The sequence below is a fragment of the Megalobrama amblycephala genome, linkage group LG17, assembly GCF_018812025.1.
Source record: "Megalobrama amblycephala isolate DHTTF-2021 linkage group LG17, ASM1881202v1, whole genome shotgun sequence".
Lineage (NCBI taxonomy): Eukaryota > Metazoa > Chordata > Actinopteri > Cypriniformes > Xenocyprididae > Megalobrama > Megalobrama amblycephala.
Genome location: NC_063060.1, coordinates 5625523 through 5650396, shown reverse-complemented (window position 1 = coordinate 5650396; position 24874 = coordinate 5625523). Strand labels below are relative to the sequence as shown.

General features: G+C 36.3%; 3 protein-coding genes across 3 annotated transcripts; 1 reads left to right on the top strand and 2 right to left on the bottom strand.

Annotated features, from left to right (window-relative positions):
- Positions 1–1691: 1691 nt before the first annotated feature.
- hes6 (hes family bHLH transcription factor 6) lies at positions 1692–3648 on the bottom strand. The gene is made up of 4 exons (XM_048163329.1): positions 3360–3648; positions 3186–3272; positions 3011–3092; positions 1692–2876 (listed from the first exon to the last, which is right to left on the bottom strand). The coding sequence occupies exons 1-4, from the start codon at positions 3420–3422 to the stop codon at positions 2449–2451; spliced, it is 660 nt and encodes a 219-aa protein (XP_048019286.1). The 5' UTR covers positions 3423–3648; the 3' UTR covers positions 1692–2448.
- A 3134-nt stretch (positions 3649–6782) lies between these two features.
- Positions 6783–16212, top strand: itm2cb (integral membrane protein 2Cb). The gene is made up of 6 exons (XM_048163328.1): positions 6783–7512; positions 10587–10727; positions 10894–11082; positions 11651–11761; positions 12292–12442; positions 14927–16212. The coding sequence occupies exons 1-6, from the start codon at positions 7420–7422 to the stop codon at positions 15022–15024; spliced, it is 783 nt and encodes a 260-aa protein (XP_048019285.1). The 5' UTR covers positions 6783–7419; the 3' UTR covers positions 15025–16212.
- Positions 16213–17915: 1703 nt separating this feature from the next.
- Positions 17916–19586, bottom strand: lpar5a (lysophosphatidic acid receptor 5a). The gene has a single exon (XM_048164479.1). It carries the CDS (start codon positions 19483–19485, stop codon positions 18508–18510), a length of 978 nt encoding a protein of 325 aa, XP_048020436.1. The 5' UTR covers positions 19486–19586; the 3' UTR covers positions 17916–18507.
- Positions 19587–24874: the final 5288 nt, after the last annotated feature.

Sequence of the window (24874 nt, the reverse complement as noted above, 5' to 3'; positions counted from 1 at the left end):
CTTGAAAGTCATCTATTTAAGATGTTCAGAGTCCAAAGGAAAAGTCTTTTGTGATATTAAATGAAGTTGTTTTCGTCCAGTCCTCTAATATAGGCTATTTTATGTATATAACGTCACTTTGAAACATACTGTTGTATTTAAAAAACCTATTTCCATTTTCCAGTGTTTAGTTTAGACATCTTTACTCGTCAGTGTACAGCCCGGTCCTGCGCAAACGGACCGTTGGAACAGAGGGGCCCATTCTCCGCCATATGTTCAAAGTCAGACGACCGTTAAAACGTTTTTTTATTAGTATACAGCGCACATCAGACGCACAACTTCCCTTCATGTGACCAGACTCTCCTCACTGGGGTTTGAGCCTCCACACATGAAAGGCGCGCTAGTTCCTTTCTTTCACACCTGCGCCAATTTGAGGACAAGGTGTGAATGGCTCCACCCGGCCTCCTACCAAGACAACAACCTTCAGACGCCGAAAATCCGGCCCTGATCCTGATGAAAGCAGTGGTAATACAACCTGTCAACAGTCTGCGAACCTTATATGTGGATTTAAAAGAGTTAATACGTATTTACATCAAACGTGCTCAAATCTTGGTTGTGGAAAACTGCAGTTAATGGTTTATATAAACTAAGACGGATCTTCAAACTATAGGTCGTCCGTTTGGACTAAGTTACTCGGCGGTTATTCAGTGGTTTTAGCAGCACTTAATTCTGTCAGTTTTACGGCCGCAGTCAGTTGAGGTTTAGTGTCGCGCAGACCTAGTAAGTTACACTTGGTTAATCTTTAGACTACACATTTGAAGTAAAAAAAAAAGTGGTTTGTGGTAATCAATATTTGTGAAGTGTAAGTCGCTAAAGTATCACTTCTGTTGTGTCGATACACAGAGAAATCGCGCGAGTAGCTAATGTTGCTAACCTCAAGTGAAGCGACTTCGCGAGCGTCTATTTAACACACTCTTCTGACTAACTTTTGTTGGAATTAGCGTTTGTTTTTCATAGTACTCTAAATATAGACAAGGAATCACCTTGGTAACTACTGAAACGTTTTCTCTGTTAATAGCGTTGCCTCTATTTTCGACTTCATTTGGAGTTAGCTATTTCGACTTCATTTGTAGATAGATAACGTATATATATTTCTGTGCTCAGTTGTGTAAGATTTAATGCTTTTTATTAATAATATAGTCTATATCTTCCGTAATCAAACCGTAACTTCGAGTAAAACTTATACTAAACCACGTGGGTTGGCGAGTATGGTTGCAGACAGGTTGTTTTATTTTTACTGTCCATTACAGATATATATATAAAATACAATAGCAACTAAATTTTCCGCCAAAATGCCATTTTTGCTTTACTTACTTTCAATAACAGACTTGACTAGCAACACGTAGTCGACAGTAGACATGATCTGCAGCACGACACCTATTAGCGCTAGTCATTCTGTGCAACACTAATCGGTTATGGGTGTTAAGTTTTACACGTCTGAAGGCTCAAAATACCCAAAGCGGACATTCACACTTTCAGACATGTAGAGGAGGTGTGATAAAGCAGGTAACATACTCTGGTTATTTCATCAAAGCGTTCTGCAGCTGCCTAGAAACTCTATAACATCCGCTCTTCATCATCAGTTCAAGGAAAGCCTCAAATTCTAGTTAATGTAACGGAAATTTAAAGAAATAACATGACACTTCTTACAGTAGGAAAATCAAAATGATATTTTAATGAAGGGTGAAGTCACGATCACATATAAAACACATTAAATGTCATTACATATGACTTTTATTTATTTTAAATTCCTTTATCACAACGATTACATACACTTTTAAATGTCAAGAGATCTATATCTACAGCCACGACATTGAAATATTTACATCCTACCCTACACTCTTAAAAATAATGGTTCCGAAATAGAGTTTTCACAGTGATGCCATATAGGAGAACCATTTTGGGTTCCGCAAAGAACCTTTCAGTTCTTAAAAGAACCATTGTGTGTGTGTGTGTGTGTGTGTGTGTGTGTGTGTGTGTGTGTGTGTGTGTGTGTGTGTGTGTGAAACTATAAAGAACACCTTGTGCAATGGAGAGATTTCATGGATGTTAAAGGTTCTTCATGGAACCTTTATTTTTAAGAGTGTACAATAATTAGAAACGGGAAGACACTCCCTAGAAATATTATTTATCCTTACAGTGTTGTTTTAACTTAGCTTATACAAAAGAAAACAATTAAATAAAAATGAAAAACTGGATTGAAATGCACATTGTTGCACCAAGAAGAGCTTACTGAGGGGTATCCACAGGTCGATGACAAATGACAAAAAAGCAACATTGCAGATGCCCTATTCCAACTGTAGAACTGTCCATGAATGGTCTATCACAAATGTGCTCAATCCTGGACTAATGCAGGTTTTAATAGCTCTAAACTAATAAAAAATGCACTCAAATGTTCATGAATCGACACTACCAGGGTCTCCAAACGGACTTGGAGAGGTACAAGCTTGGCGCTTGGTCCCTTGCGTCCACCGAGACGCGGCTGTGCTCCGTGTCCGTGTCATCCAGGTCAGAGCAAAGGTCATCGCTGGAGGTGGTTGAAGGGGCCGGGGACAAGGCAGAAGAGGCACTGCTGACAGCGGGGGACAGCGTAGCGTACGCCGGCTCGCCAGGCCAAGTGCCACCGTTGCTAGAGTCCGTCATGAGATCTGACAGGATGTCCTGAAAGCGATCCTCGTCGTTCAGAGGCATGCACTCCAGGAGGTGGTTGAGCAGGTCGGCGGCGATGGTCGCGTCGATTCCCGGACAGCTGGACACGAAGGTGTGCACCTCATGCATGCACTGGATGTATCCCGCGGCGAAACGCTCGTTAGCTTCGCGGTTCACGCTGTCAGCCTCTGCGGAGGAAGAAAAGCGGTATGACGTCACGACCCAAATAAACTACACGAGATGAGACTCGGGATTATTTTAAATGCAACGGAAAGCATCCGTTTTAGGCCTGTATGAAACTTGATATTGAAACAGCTCTTACCCTTCGCTTTGTTTTGTAGAATACTTTCCACGCGCTTCACGGTCATTTCCAACACCTCGGCATTCTCCATTTTTACCTGCGCCTAAAAATGACGCAAAGTGCGATGTTAAGACTCTCTTTGCACTGTATGTTGGCGGTGGATACAGATGCTTTAAGAAGTGATAAATGAACTTACATCCGGGTCGGCTAGCAGTAGCCTCAGCTCCTGTAAACTTTCATTTATGCGGGCGCGTCTCTTTTTCTCCACCAGAGGTTTCCTCGTCTGAAGAGGGAGAGAGAAATGCGTTTAAGTTGAGGGGAAAACGTCGATAAACTTTTCCTGGTACTATTAAAAAGACATGTTGCGTACCTTTCTGTCTTTTATTCCGTAATAGTCCTCCTCGTGTCTGTTGCTGCGGGACGCAGGGGCCATATTGCTGCAGTTGAGACCGCTGAGAGGACGCCTGAATGGGGGGCAGATGGTCGGCGGTTCAATTCGAGACAAAAGTCTGTGCTAACAAGCACTACATATACTGTGCAAAGTGGGCGATTGAAGGGGGACATTTATGAGGTCTGATTTACATGTGAATAGACTGACTGGCAACCAATCAACAGCCATGCCTTTGTGCACTGTAAACCAACCCACCCTGTGAACCTGTAGATGGACCAAAGGACAATTTACTGAATAAAATTGAGCTCAGCTACCCTGAGTAGATAGATAGATAGATAGATAGATAGATAGATAGATAGATAGATAGATAGATAGATAGATAGATAGATAGTCATACTGCCCTTTAAAAATAACAATCAGGGTCAATAAGTTAGAATAATTTATTGAGAGACAAAATTATAACTCTTTCTTTTCTTTGTAACACTTTTAGTGACAGGTATTTTTCCTGTCAAAAAACTATGATCTGTTAATGGTTTATTGTCCTTTTTTATGAAGTCATTGAGTTTAAATTGACTGTGACATTGAAACTACTACAAGAAAGCAATATTAGTAGGTATATTAATATAGGCCTAATCAGTGTTAGGTAAGTTACTCTAAAAAAGTAATTAATTACTAGTTACTAATTACATAATCAGATTACTGTACAAATTACTCTCTCCAAAAAGTATTTAATTACTTATTACTAATGACTTTCTAAGTCCTATATCAACCGATGAATTAATAAATGATACAAGGATAGACATGAAATGGCTCTTTAAATTCTTTCAAATATATAATATAACACTACAATTATTCTGGTCACACTTTAGTTTAGGGTTCTATTCTCACTATTAATTAACTATTAACTATGACTTTTGTCTCAATAAACTCGTAATAAAGACTTAATACGTAATAAAGTAGTGGTTAAGTTTAAGTATTGGTTAGGATTAAGGGATGTAGAATATGGTCATGCAGAATAAGGCATTAATACAGTATGTGCTTTTTAAGTACTAATAAACAGCCAATATCTTATTAATATTCATGCTAATAACAAGTTAATAGTGAGAATTTGACACTAAAGTGTTGCCATAATTCCTGTTAACTCACCAATGTATTTAAAGTGAAAAGGATACATAAAAACGTGCATTTTAACATTAGACTTTAAATGTTGATGTTAAATCCACTATTGTATTATATATAATTGTTCTACAGTCTATACACAGTATTTAGTTCAATTACTTCAGAAGTAACTGTAATTAAATTAAATAAAAAAATGAGAGTAATCTTACTTTACTTTTTCAAGGGAAAAGTAATTAAATTACAGTAACTAATTACTTAGTAGTTGCACCAAACACTGGGCCTAGTAAATTGTGTCTAATTCATAGAGATTAACATATTTATTGCTGTCCATATAAACTGAGAACAAAGTGGTGACACTTCAACAGCATGTAATAGTTTTCAAACTCAAATATCTTCAATTAAGTTAAGTAAAATGCCAATGTTCTCACTGTAGGTTTTAACTGTGTAACCACTTTATTTAGGCCTATTTGATATGATATGATATGATATGATATGATATGATATGATATGATATGATACGATATGATATGATATGATACTTTATTGTCAGAACATGTCTGAAATTTTTCATGCATCACAGTATTTTCCATGTTTGCAACAATCATCTCTTACACAACTTCACTTAATCCACACACTCAAAAAAAAAAAAAAAAAGAACAACACAGCTCCAAAATCTAATCATTAAACTTAGGTTTTCAAGTTTCAAGAAACTTGATGCTTGGAAATTACAGATGGAATTTAACTCTTCAGAAAGGTAAAGGGACATGGAATGAGAACTGACCTCAGAAACGAGAAGAGACAGAATGAGGAAACTTCAGCTGTACAGATAATATTTATTATTATCAAAGCAAATAGTACAGGTAATTCTAAAGCAACTTCATCTGTTAGGCTATGTAATGAGGTTGATAGATAAACTCTAACTTCCTATTGCTTATCCTGACCCTAGATCTTACTAAGAGAATAAATAGGCCTATTCAAATAGCCTAAATGTCAAATACATAATCTAAATTGCTTATGTATTAAATAAAACTATATGACAACTTCGCTTCAGGATTTCTGAACAGAACAAAAGTGCGCCCTCTACTGGAATTCAGTGCACACTCACGGCACCATTTCTATTAATGCGCAGTTGATCTAATTCACGACGTCCTACTTCACCACCAGTGTGCGTATGTGGGACATCGTCATTGCCTACTTGTTAATAATGAGGCCATGTATGAAGGTAGCTACATATGAATGTAATTAATGCAAAGCATATGACAAAGAAAGCCTACTGGTGTGTTAAAATTTAACATGAAATGTTAGATCATGTCAGGTCAATATCATATTTACATTAATAATATGTATTTAGCTTATATTTACCAACATAGCAATTCCCATTGTTTTAGTGAATAAAATAAACATTTTACTAGCTACATTTGGTACTAGCATACTAGCATACATGCATTTATTCTTAACATTTAACAGGTTACATTTGACGACATGCATACAGTCAAATGTATGCAGTCAGTTGTTAGCCTATTTATATGGACTTTAAACAGAATAACTATTAATGCCACTAAATCAATCTTTTAAAATAAAAAACCCAAAAGTGCTAAGATAAAACATAAAATTCAAAATGATTCTGTTTCATAGCTTGTACATACTTGAGTATGATTTATTTGCGCTATAGACTATAATTTATAGATTCTAACCTGCATCATAGCCATAAAAAGCATTAATCAGTGTCAAGTTATTTATTGACTTCCGGCAGTCTGATGCAAATCAGAACGCGTAGTAGAACACCGTAAACGGCTAAAATAGAACCGGAATGGACACCCATTTGTGGAAAAATCCACAATAAAAGTCTAAGACGTGACCACGCGGAGATGAGGGGCTGATTTTAAAAATCCCATTGGATCATTTTTGTATTATTCCAGGTATTAGCCTACTTTTTAAATATGTGTAAATTATTAAATGATATATATTCCTGTTAAAGTATGATCACATTCATGGTGAAACACTATTTTTGATATATCATTCAGGGTTATTAATTTAATAATAAACATGACACATTACGAATTCTCACTTTCACTATTAATTATGCAAATTACAAATGAAATCTTTAATTTCAATGGATCATTATATATAAATATCAGTAGGCTACATCAAAACTGATATAATACATAATAACTATCTTTAAACTGTAGCAATAATATCATATTGAAGAGTTACATTTATTATTATTATATTTTTAAGCACAAAAAGGTTTTCTACAGAAAAAATGCAAAGTGTGATCTCAGTTAAAATCATATGGGAATAAATGAAAATGAAATTAATGAAAATTTTAAAAGAATGGGTAGATTGATGGATTGACAATGCTTATGCATGGACACTCAATGTGTTTCTCTTTGGAAACGTGAAAGTTGGTGGTGTGGCACTGTAGGGGGAAAAAACAAAAACAAGAAACACTGTGCTAGTCACTAAAAGTTTGCAATGTATTAGAACCCAATAGTTTTCTTGAAATAGCAAATTCATATGTATAACAATCTGAATGTTTATTCAGTGTTTTTTGTAATAGACATTAGAAATCGCAATTAAAATATTAACCTGATTTTTCCCCAAATGATTATGATTTATGGTTGCATTTAGAGTAAAATAAAGCATAGTAATTCTTGTCCCTTGCACCATAAATCGGATCTGAAAGGGTTAATAGACGAGACCGTTATTTATTTATTTAATGTGTGGAAATTGTGAGTGATACTAATTTTAGAAAATAGACACCGATTGGTGGACTCTTACTTTGAAGTGTACCGGAAGCGAGGGAATCCTCTTTAAGTTCGCCCTCTGTCGAGCGTTTCATTCACAGCTCAGAACAGTCCTTGGTGGTTCAATCACTACTGGACGTCCTAACCGCAGAAAACTAGGAAGAAACGTCAAAATGGTGAAGATATCGTTTCAACAAGTAACTGTACAGAAGCCGGAAAAGGAGAACGATGGAGACAAAGAGGAAATTCACATGCCATACTCTCACGTGAGTTATAGCTTCCTATTAAATACACATTATTGTCTTTGTTTTGTTGTCTGCTGTGAAACCATCCTTTGTCATGTCATGTTCCTCCTCACAGCAAAAAGAAATCTAAAATGCTGCAAGCATTTATCTCTGTTTTTATTAATTGAAATTATTTTTACCTATGCTTTTAATTTTTAACATTTAACTTTAATAATTGGACTTTATTATGTCTCTAAACCAATTAGGCGATTAGTATGCAAAGCTAATGTGTATATAATATTATATAATATAATATATACAGTTATTATTATCAAATGAATGCAATTATATACTATTATTATTTACTTTATCAGGCTTGTGCATGTTTAAAGCAAGAATAGGAGATAATATAATTCTGCAGTGAATTGCACTTGATAGATGTGAGGCAGTATTGAGATGGAAAAGGAAAACAGCCATTCTTTTGTCTGTGTTCTAATCGGCACAGAGGGAAATGATGCTGACAGCAGATTTCAGAATTTCTGAGAATGAATCAGTTGCTGTCTTTATTCTACTGTTACATACTGATAATACGTATCAGATGTCTTATTTCTAACTGAACAGCTCAGAGTTTTATGAATGTATTAATATTAAAGTATATATTATTAAACACTTTGACAGGCTTTGACCTGAGGTTCTGCATTGGTTTACATCTGATGGATGCGAGCCAGTATTGAGATACATAACAGGATGACATTACATCATCCCTCGGCGTGTAGCCGCCACTGCAGATTAGTGCCGAACAAATCGGCTTGAGCTACATTTGTGTGTGTGTGTGTGTGCTCTATATGGATGCTTGCTGTTTGTTCCCATGATAGTAGTTATTCAACTACAGATCCATTTATCACCACCTGATTTGAGCTGTAACAATGCAGATGACCACAGCCTTTTGTTTTTATGTGCCTGGAACACTCAGTACTCACTCTAACCCGGATAGGCACACGCTTGATCCTGCCATCCGGGGTGAAATAGGATCTTTTCCTTCTCAAAATGGATGCCTGACATCCTTTTATTTATTTATTTCTCTGTCTGAGGCTCATAGGAATATGATGCTGACAGCAGATTTCACAATTTTCTCATTTCTGAGAATGCTTCAATTCAGAGTCAATGCAGGCTGTTAATATGCATCAGATCATTGGGGTTTTAACTAAAAAGCTGATACCCAAAATTAAGTATAAATTATCTGAACTCAGCTCAGAGTAACTGAAATCTAAATGCATTAAAAACTGGGACATTTGTGGGCGACGCAGAACGTTCCCTTCTCTAGTGCGTCACATTTTCAATTTGACCTCATGTGCCTGCATTCATTTTCTCTACTAGAGTGAAAATGACGTGGATACATCTAATCTGATACTAGTGCTGTTATTTTCAGCCTGGTACCCACACACTGTCTCCTACCCGCTGCTACTGTGTGTCCTCTCTACGTAGAAAGGAACTCCTGTACAAATAAGGAGCGTGGAAGTACAGTACATGCCTAAAAATATCGCTCTGCCAGGCGGAGATAGTAGCTCTGTCAGCAGTCTGTTTGATTCACGATGATCCAGAGCCTGCGTGGGCCGATCCGAGCTGGTGTCCTCGGCACCATCGTCTCTGAGAGACTGGAGGCGGATGGATTGCTCACGCCACCTGACGTCTTGAGACGCTGCCATGACTAATTTATTGGCGCAGTTGGATGCTGAAAGTAAAGAGCTGCGAAAAATGGTTTTCTTACTTTGTACTTTTGTCTTGCTTTTCTTTACAAATATATGTATTACAGCTATTCATATATTAAGTCTTGTTTTCTGGAAAAAAAATATATAGGAAAAAAAGTGAGTTTATGCTTAAAACAAGAAATATATCGGTCAATGGGGTCAGAAAAATAATCTTGTTTCCTCTTTTGAATAAAGTACCCATTCTTTTAATCATAAACCCACTTCATTTTAATACAATTTTCAGTGAAAATGAAAATGAAAATTCTGTCATCAGTTAACTCACCCTCATGTCATTCAAAATCCATAAGATTTAGGTTAATCTTTGAAACCCAAATGAAAAATGTCAAATTTCTTGTCATTTTTTTTTTTTATAATGATAGTTTTAATTTTATTCTTATATAAACACACAATCTCTGTGCATCACATATCTTGTCAGATTTGGTTACCTAGACTGAAATATCTTTGCGTTTCATAGATTTACCAAAGTCTTATAGGTTTGGAATGACAAAAAAGATACTTTTTTTTTTTTGAACTATCCCTTTATTATCTTAAGACTTTTTGCATATCAAGTAAATGTATCTTGATTTAAGAATATTTTGGTAGTTATACTAGAAAAGAAGACAAACATACTAAGTAAGAAAACCATTTTTGCAGAGTGATTTGTGCCAGCTTGCACATACAGATTTTGGTATGAAAAACTGAGATATGTAGATCAACCCTAAGGCTTATCAGTGCCTATAATTTTGAAATTAAACATTCATTAAGCATGCATGGTGTATTTGACTTGTTTTGTCAAGTATGAATCAGTCCAGACGCAAAAAGTAGGAATGCACGATATATCGGCCACCATATTGGTATCGGCCGATATATGTTCGTTTTTAATGTTATCGACCCGATGAGAAAATTTGGCCTGTATATATTGAAGCCGATAAATAAAGGATTATTTCCTTCAGTTGAGACGCTTCAGATGCGCACTGTTCACCATGATGCTTTTGAATTGCTTGAAATATGATTGGAGTCACTTCAAAAAGGAAAATACAGTTAAGTATAACACGTGCAGTGCAAATCTGTCATATAGGCTACACAAAATTCTAATGATATAAAATAACATCATTATAATTGTGTGCTTGGGGCATGGCTTTTTAATGGTGAGACTTTTGTTTTTGTAATTAGGCTTTCAAAAATTATATGAGAAATTTGGATTTAGATTTATAGGCAAATATATCGGTTATCGTCTTTCAAATATAAAGAATTATCGGTTATCGACCAAACTTTTTATATCGGTGCATCCCTACCAAACAGCCAATGAAAAGCATACCAAGTGTTTGAATTCATTAATCCTAATTGTAATTGTTTTGTGTTTCCCAGAAGGATGAGTTGGTGCTTCCGGTAAGATCTAAGAAGTCTCCCTTTAGAGGCCTTTGGTGCGTCGTGCTCGGCCTTGTGATCTTCCTGTCAGGCTTGATCATGGCATCTGTATGCTTGTACCGATACTACTTCAGCCCTCAGGTGAGACTTCAGACGTCATCGGATCTGTTAATAATCTTTTATTCACGAACAAGTTCATTGCCATAGCGATCACCATAGCAACACCTTGCTGGCTCTTTTACTCAGTCTTCTGTTCACTAGACTAGTTCAAGTGCCCTATAATAAACCGCTCTGCTTTCTTGCCCAGATCCCAGAAGACAGTTTGTTCCACTGTCGGGTGATGTACGAGGACCCCCTGTTCGCCCCGTTACTCGGACGGCAGGAGATAGAGGAAAATGTTGGCATCTACCTGGACGATAACTACGAGCAGATCAGCGTGCCAGTGCCCGACTTCGGAAGCAGCGACCCAGCTGATATCATTCACGACTTTCACAGGGTGAGGATCTTTCCAAGATGTGAAGTGAAGTTCTGCCCATTTAGCTCTAGTACAGTTTCTTCAAGTTCTTTGGCTGCACAAAAGATGCCGTTAGTCATCACAGCTCCCCCAGATGGACTGTGAACCATCTCTAAGGAAACCTTTTGTCTGCTGAAATCATTGTTTAATATGCAGTGCAATGTGCCAGGCACAGGAGTACATGCAAATGTTTCTGTGAAAAAGCCACATACTCAAGTTCCCCAGCAGCTATAAATCTCTGAGAATGTCAATCTGGCAGAAATCAGAACATTTTGTTCTCCTTGATGGGTTTAATTGATCAAAAATTCAGTAAAAAGAGTAACATTGTGAAATATTATTACCAATATTATATTATTATATTCAGTATTGCTTTTAATTTATACTGCGATGCAAAACTGAATTTTCAGCATCATTACTCCTAGCCTTCAGTGTCACATGATCCTTCAGAAATCATTCTAATATGCTGATTTGCTGCTCAAGAAACATTACATATTATTATCATGTTGAAAATTTTTACGTCATTTATAACGGAGGTGTTTCTCATTAACAGGGACTCACAGCTTACTACGACATTGCGTTGGATAAGTGCTACGTCATTGAGCTCAATACGACAATTGTCATGCCGCCCAGGAACCTGTGGGAGCTGCTTGTCAATGTCAAGGTAACAGATTGCATAAAGTTTTATGTAACACTTGAACAAAAGGTATCAGTACGTGAGTCACACATTTGATGTGCAGCCTTTATTTCTGAAATGTAAAATGTGAAAGAGTAAAAATGAGCCTTCAGAAATCAGTTGTTTAAAAAATATTTTTCCATGGTCATGGAAAACCTGGAAATATCAGGAATTTTTTAAAAGACATGGCAATTTCATGGAAACTTCTTTATAAATATACATTTTATATTTAAAGAAATTAATTTTTATTTAAAAATTTTTATATTTAAATTTTTTTATTATTCTTTTTTTCCCTTCATTTCTTGTAGAATTTATTTATTTAATCCAAAAATGCAGAAAAAATCATGGAATTTTCATTTTTCAGAATGTGTGCAACCCTTAAACGGAACTTGTCACTTCCCTTGCAGAGGCGATGCACAGATTTCTAATGTTTGATTCATCATAGCCAATGTGTCATTGTTGATGGAATGAAGTCTGCAGTCCCATGTGACCGTTTGAATGCATTTGTGTTTCTGCAGCGGGGGATGTATTTGCCCCAGACCTACATCATTCAGGAGGAGATGGTAGTGACGGGACGTGTTAGGAACATGCGTCAGCTGGGACCCTTCATCCACCGTCTCTGTTACGGAAAAGAAATCTACAGGCTGAGACGCCGTAGTAGCCAAAGACGTGAGTTTCATGACTTTTATTATTGGTGTTTGCCAAGTGTTTTGAGCAAACCCTTAACACTAAGCATTAAACTTCGCATTCCAACTTACAGTATTGCTCAAATATTTTGGAATAATTTAGATTTTTTTTTTTTTTTTTTTTTTTGAAAGAAGTCTCATCAAGTCTGAAAACCATGATACATTTTTGGGGGATTCTTTGAATCTTCTTTGGATTTATTTGAAATAGAAATCCTTTGCAACACTATAAATGTCTTTACTGTAGCTTTTGATACATTTAATGTGTCCTTGCTGAATAAAAGTATTATTCTTTTTTTTTTTTTTTTTTAATCTTACCCCAAACTTGGAAGTATATCACTGTTTCCACAAAAATATTTAGCTGCACAACTGTTTTTAACATTGATGATGATAATAATAATAAATGTTTCTTGACTAGCAATATTATCCACATATTAGAATGATTTCTGAAGGATCATGTGACAATGAAATCTGGAGTAATGATGCTAAAAATTCAGCTTTGCCATCACAGCAACAAATTACATTTTAAAATATATTAAAATAGAAAACAGTTATTTTAAATTGAAATAAAATTTGACAATATTACTGATTTAGTGTATTTTTATCAAATAAATTCAGCTTTGGTGATTAGAAAAGACTTAAAAAATAAAATAAAAAATATATTTTAAATAAATAAATAAAAATAAAATAAAAAGTCTTATTTATTCCAAACCAGTAACCCTTCTTCTTTTATTATTCTGCTCTGTATGTGCTCTGTGACACATGAATAATCTCATAAATTCTGTGGCTTATTAAGAAAAGATGTGCTAATGACTATTCTTCAGTAAAAACGTATTTTTTTTCTTGCATGGCCATAAAAAGGAAAAAAAAAATCCAGAAGGCTTGATTTAAAATCTTGCATTTTTGTGTATTACATCCTAGTGACTGTATAATAACATCCAAGCATCATCTGTGACTTTTGCATACTTAAATTAAAAAGCTTTTACATCTTCTGAATAAAATACCAGTGATATTTTGTTCAGAAGATGTAAAAGCTTTTTAGTTTTTAATTGCGCCTTTAATTTTCTTTTGTTACTTGTTACTGGCACCTGCGCACACACACACACACACACACACACACACACACAGACACACAGACACAGATGTGACTGTGGTTTATCTGCTTGTTTTCTTCCTGCTCCAAGTTATCTTGTGACAATCAACCACATTAACTGTTACAACAGCAGCATCTTCCTCTTTTTAGAGTTAGAGTACTTTGGTATAATAGAAAATATTGCATTCAGATCTATATGGGCATGTAGTGCGTTCTTTCTAATCCGGCGCGTGTGGCACGCTGACACCGATCTTCATCCTGATTAATGCGTGTGAACGTGGGCGTGCGAGCATGACTCACGTTTGTATAGTACACAGAACATCTCCAGTTAGGAAACCACACAGAGGGGGATGTGATGCACGTCAGACACTGATGCATTGTGGGAGTTGTCGTTTGGATCAAAGGGGCATCTCTCTTGGGTGATGCAGAGGCTGAGGTGTAGGTAGTGATGTGGCGTGGGAGCTGTAGTTTGGCTCCATCAGAACTTCCTCTCACTCATCTATGTGCAGATGGTGTCTGGGAAGCCACAGGAAATGTGATTTGCAACATTTGTGCCACACCAAGAATGACCGCTGAGTTCATCCTCTCAAAAAAGAATAGAATATTTCACAATTCTTTCTCAGTGTCCCAAAGGGCCAGCCCCAAGATTAAGACATTTTTGATTAAAACATTTCTGACTTGAAACAAAAAAATATATGTAGATTTCAAATAAAAAAGTGAGGGTACAAAAGTATACACAAACACACAATTCAAAAGTTTGGGGTTAGTAAGGTTTTTTTTTTTTTATTAATACTTGCAATGATGCATTACAGTGATGAAAAGTGACAGTAAAGACATATACATTTTAAACTTTTGAATATCAAAGAATAAAAAAAAAAAGCATCAGTTTCCACAAAAATATTAAGAAGCACTGCTTAATGTTTTCCACATTGAAAATTATAATAATTGTATTTAAACACCAAATCAGCATATTGCATCGTGTCCTAACCAGACACGATGCGATAAGATTCCAGCAACAAACAATTTGTCTGTCTAGACCAGACGTGACGCGACTTTGAGACGTGATTAAAATCGATGAAAAATCTGCTGTAAATCTGTCACTTTAAATTCTAATAATATTTCACAATACCACAGTTTTTACTATATTATCAAGTAAATGCAGCCTTGGTGAGCATAAGATTCTTTCAAAAACATTTAAAAAATGTGTCTTTTGAATGGTAGTGTAACATGCTTTCCAAACTGGGCAGCACAAAAATCCATCCTGAACTATGATGTTGAACACTGGAAATCAACATTAGTATGTGTTCATCCAACACAGCATGCGAGTCCTATAAGAAATAGTCCATTTAATCCAACTCAAATCTGCTTCTTCCTCAGACATCGATAAGAGAGAGACCAGGAACTGCCACAGCATCCGGCACTTCGAGAACACGTTCGTCGTGGAGACGATGATTTGCGACCGACTCCTGCTGTAGTTTCCCTCCTTTCTCCTCAAATCTACTGAGCAAAACCCAAAAGCGACCCTTCCCCATCTGTCCAGCTTAACAGCACTTTATCAGCATGATAAACCTGTACATAATGTTACATAATGCCATCTTTGTGTATTTGTTGGTTCATTTTTTTCCAAGGATAAGCTGTAATTACTTTTTTTTGTTGTTTTTTTCACCCAAGTATGTGTTGTTTTGTCTTTGTCTAAGTTATTTAGAAGCTTTGATTTGCATATTCTGAAGTCTACAGTTTGTAGTTTTATTTCACTCTCAGGTTATTTGTTTTTCTTTTTTTCATTGGGGAAGTTTCCTTGAAAATAACTGTGAGATTAGTCTCAGTCGTCGTCTTTATTCTGGCTTGCACTGACGAATGATTTGCGCTTTTCTTTTTTTCTCTGTAACGCCTCAGTTTGCGTTGACTGGCAGTTCCTGTGGTTTGTTTCATCTGTCCAAACATGTTGATCATTCCCTCCTGTGTTATAGAAGAAATCCAGTATTAGAAAATTGTCTTCAATGCCAAAAGATGTATACCTCATATTTTAGAAATGTATGACTTCAAGCCTGTTATTTAAGTCATGGCGTGGGTTTTTTGAATGTGATATAAGCAATATAAGTTTTCTTATCTTGGATTTCCTAACTTGACATCCATGTCTTTGTAGTAATGTTGATTTAACTGAGCAGTTTATCATGTTTAAATACTCTGTGTGTTGCTCTTTATTACGTGCAAATAAAGTTTGTAGAAAGATGTGAAAATCTATCCACCGGATGTTGGTTTGAAATGTTTTGTAATCTCTAAATGGTGAGATGTTATCTCCGTACTGAGGAAAATTGACTGTTTCAGATTGTTTTGAATTTAATTAAAAGTGAATCTTCTTAGGCACAGATGTTAAAAAATTATTTCTTGCTCTCCTTTTCCTTTTATTTTTTTTTTTTATGTACGATTCACCCATGAATAATGGTGGATCCTTAGACCTTATCTGAGGTGGAATCATTTCATATCGCTTGCACTTTTTCTAATTGTACCATTTATATGTGTTTGTTCCTCTTCCACATACTGGTGTAGCAAGTTTTGTCTGGGATAAATGAGGCGTTTGATTTGATGCACTCTATTCTGCTGCTCTCGCTTTGTAAATAATAATCGCTTGTAAAATCCATCAATAAACTGCTGAAACCCTACTTCTGCATTCTGGTGATGATTACAGCTACTTTATTTTGCGCTAAGTATACTACAAATGCATTTACATATTTATGTGCTATATGAAAATACCCTGCAATTGTACTTTTGGTACACTTAAAGTCTGCTAAATTGGAACAATTCATTTTGGAGCTACTTAATGCACTTTAATAGTGCTGAGGTCCAACTAAAGATATACTTGAGAATATATTTAATTGTGCTAAAGTGGAATTATTGCAAGTATACTTTATGTACACTACCTTGCATTTAAAGACTGATATTATACAATCTGTATTAACAGTGATATTAAAACACTTTTTAGGCATAATATTAAGAAATTTGCAGTACTCCAAATAAAGTTTAATTATAATTTTATATCAATAAGTCTTAAGCTGGGCTGCAGGTCACTTTTGAAATGTGTTTCACTACAGATTACAAAATATATGTTTTAAAAAGTAATTTGTAACATATCTCATTAGATTACCCAAGTTTTGTAACTTAATCTAAATACTTTAGAATACTTTGGAATACTAATATGTAACACAAAAACAAGGTAATTGCGAGTTTATATCTCACAATTCTGACTTTTTTCTCAGAATTGCATGATATAAAGTTGTAATTGTGTGTTAAAGTCAGAATTGTGAGATATAAACTCGCAATATTGAGAAAAAAAGTCAGAAACTCAAGTTATAAACTCAATTTTGAGAATAAAAGTGTTGCGAGAATTGCGGAAAAAGGCCAGAATTCTGAGATATAAACTCACAATTGCGAGAAACAAGTCAGAATTTCAAGTTTATATCACGTACTTCTGACTTTATAACTTGCAATTGTGTTTACATCTCCCAATCCTGACTTAAAAACACAAAAAGTCAGAATTGTGAGATAAAAAGTTGCTTTTTTTTTTTACAATTACAAGGGACTCACAAACAACTATCATCATTCAGGTAATGACAAACAGTTAAGATTTAAAGTATATATGTAGATTTTTGAATGTGGCAATTTTTATAAATTTAGTCATTTTGTCTTGTGGAGTATATGTAAACATCTGTCATGTGAAATAGTTTATACAGGACAGTACTAAATAAAAATAACATGCAATCCAAAAATCCAAAACTTTGCATATTCTTCAATGGGGTATGACTATGAGCAGAACTGTAGCTTAGGATGCTTTTGCAGGGTCAGAGAATCACCAGTTCCTGTTTACATTAATGTTTAAATGAAATAAATGACTAAAATTCAAAGTAATCACTTTTTTTTCAGATGTAACTGTAATTTGATTACCACTCATTTCAAATGTAACTGAAATGAAATACAGTTACTCAAATTTTGTATTTTAAATATGTAATTAATTACATGTATTCCGTTACTCCCCAACCCCGGTCTTAAGTGATGCGTCAGTAAATATGTCAGAAGTATATTTAGTATGAAATAAATGTAGCCTGTTTTAAATAGCATGCAAGAGACCTTTCGGGGCACTTGCTTCACAAACCACAAATAATAAGAACCCTTGTGCAAAACAACAGGAGAGGGTGTGGAGTTTAACACTGTTGTTGACTCAGAAATTCAGCTTTCACTTCCTTTTTGCCAGCCTGTGAGCTTCATGAAACTGTGTGAATGTTTCTCACACACATCTCAGTTGAAGTTAGATAAAAGTGAGGAACCATTATATTGCAGATATCATCTGAGAAGATATAAAAGTCGTGGATTAAATTTGCAGAGGTTTATTTCTGCTAACATAATGCATGACACTAAAGTAAAAGTGTATATACTTTGCATAACCAGTCTTGCGTAAATATGAACTCAGTTAATGACACAAAAACAATTATAAAAAAGACAAACTATGATAATGCTGGTAGAAATTACAATGCAGCTAATGCGGTTAAAAAAAAAGAAAGAAAAAACACAAAAAAAGGAAACCACAGCAATACATGACTAGGGGCCAAAATTTTTAGCTACAACCTTTTGGCTCTCAGTGAAAAGCAATTATACAGCTTTGTTGATGATTTGCTACATGTGCGCAAGTTTTCCAAAAACACATTAAAGTATTCACGTCACATTGGCAGGTATTCCTCTAAGAGAACCACTTCAGCTCAACATTTTCTTCCCTTTTCAACCACTAAGTGTAAGGACACCCAAGCGAACGAAACAGATTTGCAACTTTTTCACGCGATGCACACGTGAGGAGACGTGCAACGTTCTCTCGCGTGAGTCAGCTTTTGTTACAGTGTATGGTTTTTTACATAACCATTTCCTCTTGTTTACCTCAACAACAAAAGTTATTCTGATAGTTTGTTGCTTTACTGTCCTGTCCAACTCGTGCTCTGGACCAGGCCGAGACCGATGCTTTTGGAAGAAGAATCGCATCTGCCCCTACCTTTTATTCTCTTTGAGCTGAAGTAGTAGATCAAAGGGTCCAGACAGCTGTTCGTGCTGGCCATGCACATGGTAACAGTTTGCAGGTCAAAGAAAAAATCTTGAAAATGTTTTTCTTTCCAGATTCCAACTTTGTTCACCCCTAAGAGGATGAAAGCAATGTGAAAGGGGATAAAACAAATGGCATAGATGAGCAAGTTGGACAGAAAGAGATTCACAATCTTGCTTTTGCTCAGCTCAGTGGTGCTCGAGGAAGTCGTCATGCTGTAGCCTCTCAACTGCCGCACGACCGCCACCGTACAGCACAGAATGATACCGAAAGGTACTAAAATACCGAAGAAAGTGGTACAGCAGAGGATGGTGAAGCCTGTTTTCCATTCATCACTTGTATATTTTTCAAAACAACGCATAACGCTACAGTTTACATCCATATTTTCGGGGTGGTTTATGGCAGTTGGCACTGCCAATCCACCGATGATCAACCACACGGTCACACACAGCGTCCAGGCCACCGGTGCCGTCCTGAAAGGCCGAGATCTCAGAGGATACACCACGGCCAGCATCCGATCCACACTGATGAGAGTGATGAACAAGGAGCTTGAATAGATGTTGACGGCAAAGAGGGTCCCTGGAATCATGCATAGAAAGTTTCCCAGCGTCCATCGACCTGTGGCAAAGTAGAAGATCCGAAAGGGCAGGGAGAGCGTGAAAAGAAGGTCCGATAAGGCCAGGTTGGCCATGTAGATCACCGGAACGGATTTCTTCAAGCCACTCCGACATAGCAATATCCCAAGAGACACGAGGTTCAGAGGAAAACCCAACGCCAGCACAATGCTGTAGGTGGAAGTGAAAAGTGGATATCTAAAATGTGATGTAGAACAGTCTGAGTCGTTGTATGGCATTTTCCAAAGAGATGAGAAGATTTAAGAGAAGTGCTGTGCTGACTGCTGAAATGTGCAATGGCTCTGTAACGATTTTTTTCCTGTGTGGTACCTTTTTTTAAGTTCCACTTGGTAGCAACAGGAAACAGTGGGAGGCGTTAGCGTGTGTATTGCATTTACATGCAAAATTAAAAAGGATATTTTTTTGGGGGGAAGGGGGGGTGGTGTTGAAAATATTCTGACATGTGGTCAGATGACAGACACTGAAATTAGGTCATGTTTGATGCAAACTTTTAAGGTACCTCTTGTTTACTAAAGCTTTTTGACTAGAAAAAAAACATTTTAGATACAGAAATTAACATTCATCATGTACATACAATTTTTAGATAATTCAAAACCAAGCTAAAATGAATAAAACCTTTATTAAACTTCCCCTTTCAAGCACAAGTAAAACATCACAGTACGTCAACATCAGTGATTGTGTTGCAGATAAGCGCTAATGGTATTATCTTAATCACACACCAGTACACTCAAACAACAACAAAAAAAACTGCTACACCCTTGGTAAAGTCAGCATGGTAACTAGGAATGTGAACTATTTCATTCAGACCTCAAGTGTTTTTGTATGTTATGTCATATACAGAGCATACAGTACACAACAACAACATATAGTACAAATTGATAAAATTGTATGTGCAGACAATGCACATAGGAATTAATCGGCTGCAATCTTACATCTGCTTTCAGAGCAGAGAAATAAACAACTTACTGCTTGCTTAACCACAGTGTGATTGTCTTCCCGTAAAGGTCAATTAAGCAACGCAAGCACAGATGCAAGAACCTTTTGAAAGTTTTGTGGGTGGAGGGGCTCAATGCAAACAGGATGTATAGGCTATATATATATATATATATATAAACTTTATTTGATTTATTTCTGTGATATGTGCTGTTTCTTTTAATATTAGAAAATGAAAGCTGAATATGTGTATATACAGTCAAACCAAAGTTTATTAAGACACCTTGAACATTTCATTCATTAATACAGTTTATTCACTATAGTTTTAAAAAAAATGGTAATAAAATATGACAAGATCTCAGAGTTATCTCACATCTTAATTATTTCAGATAACACTTAAGCAAAACATGGTCAGGTCAAAGTGTCTGAATAATCCCAAATTTTGATCAGTTTTACTGGAATTTTTGGGTATGATATGTCATAGTTTATTTTATTTTGCTATCCTCACGTACATAAATTAACTATAGTGTCCTGCACCCACTAGTAAACATATATGAAAAATATCATAAATGTCTGAATAAGTTTTGGTTTGACTGTATAAACACATATATAATAGTTATTTATTACATTTAAAGAATACATTCGAATGAATTATTCATATAATGTTTTTAATTGCTTTCGATGTAAAGCATCATGTCACATTGCAGTATACTGCTGTCTCTACTTGTCATGTTAACTACCAGAGATGATTGTTATTGTAGAAAGGTTTTGCACTGCAGAAACATTTTGCTGTCGTGGCGCCACCTAGAGGTCGATGTTGCACAGGTATGTCGAACCTCATTAGGACATGCGCACTGAATCGTTTTTACCTCACGAGATACTTAGAAGATGGAGAACAAAAACAGCGCTGTATGAAGAGTATTTATTTAAAATCCATTCAAACAAACTGCAATGTATCCTATTATTTTCAGGGATAAAGTTCTTTATGTTGTGCCCGTCCAGCTTGTGAACGACTCTAATGAAGGTAAAGATATTTGACAACTAACAGTGTATCTATACACTAACACTAGCTACGCGGAAACACTTAAAGAACAAAAAGACCATGGTATTACTACTTTGTTAAGCATGTTTCACGTTATATTATGGTAGTACCACGGCAATCTTTGATGTGGTGAACATGGCTGTGTCCTAAATAGCCCGCTATACCCTCATTCACTTCCTGCAGTGGTCCACTTGAGGGAGTGAATGAAAATGAGTGAGTGAATTCGAACACTAACACTCGGTTTCACAGACAGGGCTTAGATTAAAGGATTAGTTCACCCAAAAATGAAAATTCAGTCATTAATTACTCACCCTCATGTCGTTCCACACCCGTAAGACCTTCGTTCATCTTCGGAACACAGATTAAGATATTTTTGATAAAATCCGATGGCTCAGTGAGGTCTTCATTGCCAGCATAATCATTTCCTTTTTCATTGCCTAGAAAGGTACTAAAAACATATTTAAAACAGTTCATGTGATTACAGTGGTTCAACCTTAATATTATAAAGCAATGAGAATACTTTGTGCACCAAAAAAATAAAAATAAATAAATAACGGCTTTATTAAACAATATCTGTGATGGGCGATTTCAAAACAGTGGTTCAGAGTGCCAAAAATCACATGATTTCAGTAAACGAGGCTTCGTTATGTCATAAGTGTTTCGAAAGGGTAGTTCGACTATATGCAGTGCTGCACAGACGGATCGGCGCAGGGTTGTCAGGTTTTCACAACAAAACCCGCCCAATTGCTACTTAAAACTAGCCCAAAACCAGCATTTTGTCCCCTAGATCCCCTGGTAAAAATCACGTTCCAGGGGGTAAATTTTTTTGGCGGGGTTACCCTGGTAAAATTAGCATTCCATGGGCGAAATATCATGTTATTTGGGGTCGCTTGAACCCAGTGGCGTAACTTTGTTTTAAAAAGTGGGTGGGACAGGAATGTGTATTTGGGGGGGGGGTATTATTACAATAATAATAATATGATATTAAAATTAATATGATAGTTTCTACCTTACATCTGCTATAATACAATATGTCTCGAAAGTATGTACAGTACAGTCCAAAAGTTTGGTACCACTAAGATTTTTAATGTTTTTAAAAGAAGTTTCGTCTGCTCACCAAGGCTACATTTATTTAATTAAAAATACAGTAAAAACAGTAATATTTTGAAATATTATTACAATTTAAAATAACTGTTTTCTATTTGAATATATTTCACAAAGTAATTTATTCCTGTGATGGCAAAGCTGAATTTTCAGCATCATTACTCCAGTCTTCAGTGTCACATGATCCTTCAGAAATCATTCTAATATGCTGATCTGCTGCTCAAGAAACATTTAATGTGTACAATTGTACAAAATATTTGTGTACAATATTTTTTTCAGGATTATTTGATGAATAGAAAGTTCAAAAGAACAGTGTTTATCTGAAATCTAATCTTTTGTAACATTATAAATGTCTTTACTGCCACTTTTGATTGATTTAATGCATCCTTGCTGAATAAAAGTATTCATTTCTTTAATTTCTTTTCAAAAAATAAAAATAAAAATTCTTACTGACCCCAAACTTTTGAACGGTAGTGTATAATGCTACAGAAGCTTTGTATTTCAGATAAATGCTGTTCTTTTGAACTTTCTATTCATCAAGGAATCCTGAAAAAAAAAGTACACAACTGTTTTCAACATTGAAAATAATCATAAATGTTTATTGAGCATCAAATCAGCATATTAGAATGATTTCTGAAGGATCATGTGACACTGAAGACTGGAGTAACGATGCTGAAAATTCAGCTTTGCATCACAGGAATAAATTACTTTGTCAAATATATTTAAATAGTACACAGTTATTTTAAATTGTAATAATATTTCACAATATTACTGTTTTTTTACTGTATTTTTAATTAAATAAATGTAGCCTTGGTGAGCAGACGAAACTTCTTTTAAAAACATTAAAAATCTTAGTGGTTCCAAACTTTTGGACTGTACTGTATATTAGTTAATAAATACGTGGATCCGCTGTTGAAAATAGATTGTCCTGATGTCCTGGAGGTAATATATTCGTTTAGCATGCAAGAGATTCTGGGTTCGAATCCAACCATGTATGATTTTTTTTTTTTTTCTCTCATTAAAACCAAAGATGTTCATCAGTGATTGTATATCAAGAGCAGGGACACGTTTATTTGTATTTTGTTTTGTGATTCAACGTAACGAATAGAGAGTCTCTGCAACAGTTAAGCGATAGATTGAAGCGCTCGTCCGTGTGAACACTGCGCAGTGTGCACGAGCGCCAAGAGAACACTGTTGCGCCTCTGATAACAACGTTAACGAGCACTCAACATGATTTCAAAAACAACACATCCCAGCGCCAGATCGCCTATTATTAACACAAATTGATAAACAACTAGAGGTGTTTCTTTTGTATTAGATATCCGCGAGATGCCGCGAGATGTTTCAAAAAGTGGTGGGGACAATATCGACCCTTTCAAAAAGTGGTGGGGACATGTCCCACCCGTCCCACCCGCAAATTACGCCTATGCTTGAACCTGCGGACATGAAAAACAACCCGCGGCAACAATGTAAAAGTAACGCAATTCCACAGGAAAACTGCGGACTTGGCAACACTGGATTGGAGGCTGACTTGAAGCAGTGCATGCCGGTAAGAAATTTTGTCTGACTCGAAACAGCGCCGACGCCATGTGACTGTTGACATATGATATCAAAAGGCAGGAACACACCAAGGCGATGCTGACAAACTAGTGGCGACAAAAGCAGACTGCGGGGTTAGCCCACTTCAGTAGCGTCTGGGTCCAAAGTTGACCTGACGCACCAAACCGACGCTTGACAGCCGACGGCCAAGTAGCACATCCGTTCTGCGCCTGCGCAAGATGAAATGCCTTTCCGTAGCAGCAGGTGGCAGTAGCTGAACAGCCAATCAGAATGATCAGATGGCCCGACGGACCGACGAGCTCCGACGGCGATTCAACATGTCGAATCGGCCGGAAAAAAGCTGACAAGGACCAACTTCAGCCGACGGTGCGGAACACACTGAGAAAACTTAGTCGGCCGATGAATAAAAACAGCCCGATGGCTGAACGTCGGCTTGTTGTGTTCTTGCCTAAAGTACCGCGAGAGCGATTCGAGAGCAGTCGGATGAGTCAGCCAGTGCAGCATCTCCAGCGGCTGCACAAGCTCTGGAGCACGTTCAAGCTCAAACATTTTGCTACGGTTTCCGGGTTGAACGACATGTTTCATGGAAATGGTGTGCAACGGGTTTGAGATACGTTTTCTCTTGTTTGGTGGGTGTGTCAAAAATGTCAGCCTAATCAGCAGCAACATGTATATAAACCACATGGTATTAAAGGGTTAGTTCACCCAAAAATGAAAATTCTGTCATTTATTACTTACCCTCATGCCGTTCCACACCCGTAAGACCTTCGTTCATCTTCGGAACGCAAATTAAGTTAAAAAGATATTTTAGTTGATATCCGATGGCTCCGTGAGGCCTCCATAGGGAACAATGACATTTCCTCTGTCAAGATCCATAAAGGTACTAAAAACACATTTAAATCAGTTCATGTGAGTACAGTGGTTCAATATTAATATTATAAAGCGACGAGAATATTTTTGGTGCGCCA

Coding starts and splice junctions, on each gene's coding strand:
- hes6 (XM_048163329.1), bottom strand. CDS start 3,422: ATGGCCCCTGCGTCCCGCAGCAACAGACACGAGGAGGACTATTACGGA. Junction 3,273..3,359: donor ACGGAATAAAAGACAGAAAG/GTACGCAACATG, acceptor CTCCCTCTTCAG/ACGAGGAAACCTCTGGTGGA. Junction 3,093..3,185: donor TACTGCTAGCCGACCCGGAT/GTAAGTTCATTT, acceptor CGTCATTTTTAG/GCGCAGGTAAAAATGGAGAA.
- itm2cb (XM_048163328.1), top strand. CDS start 7,420: ATGGTGAAGATATCGTTTCAACAAGTAACTGTACAGAAGCCGGAAAAG. Junction 11,083..11,650: donor TCATTCACGACTTTCACAGG/GTGAGGATCTTT, acceptor TCTCATTAACAG/GGACTCACAGCTTACTACGA. Junction 12,443..14,926: donor ACGCCGTAGTAGCCAAAGAC/GTGAGTTTCATG, acceptor CTTCTTCCTCAG/ACATCGATAAGAGAGAGACC.
- lpar5a (XM_048164479.1), bottom strand. CDS start 19,485: ATGCCATACAACGACTCAGACTGTTCTACATCACATTTTAGATATCCA.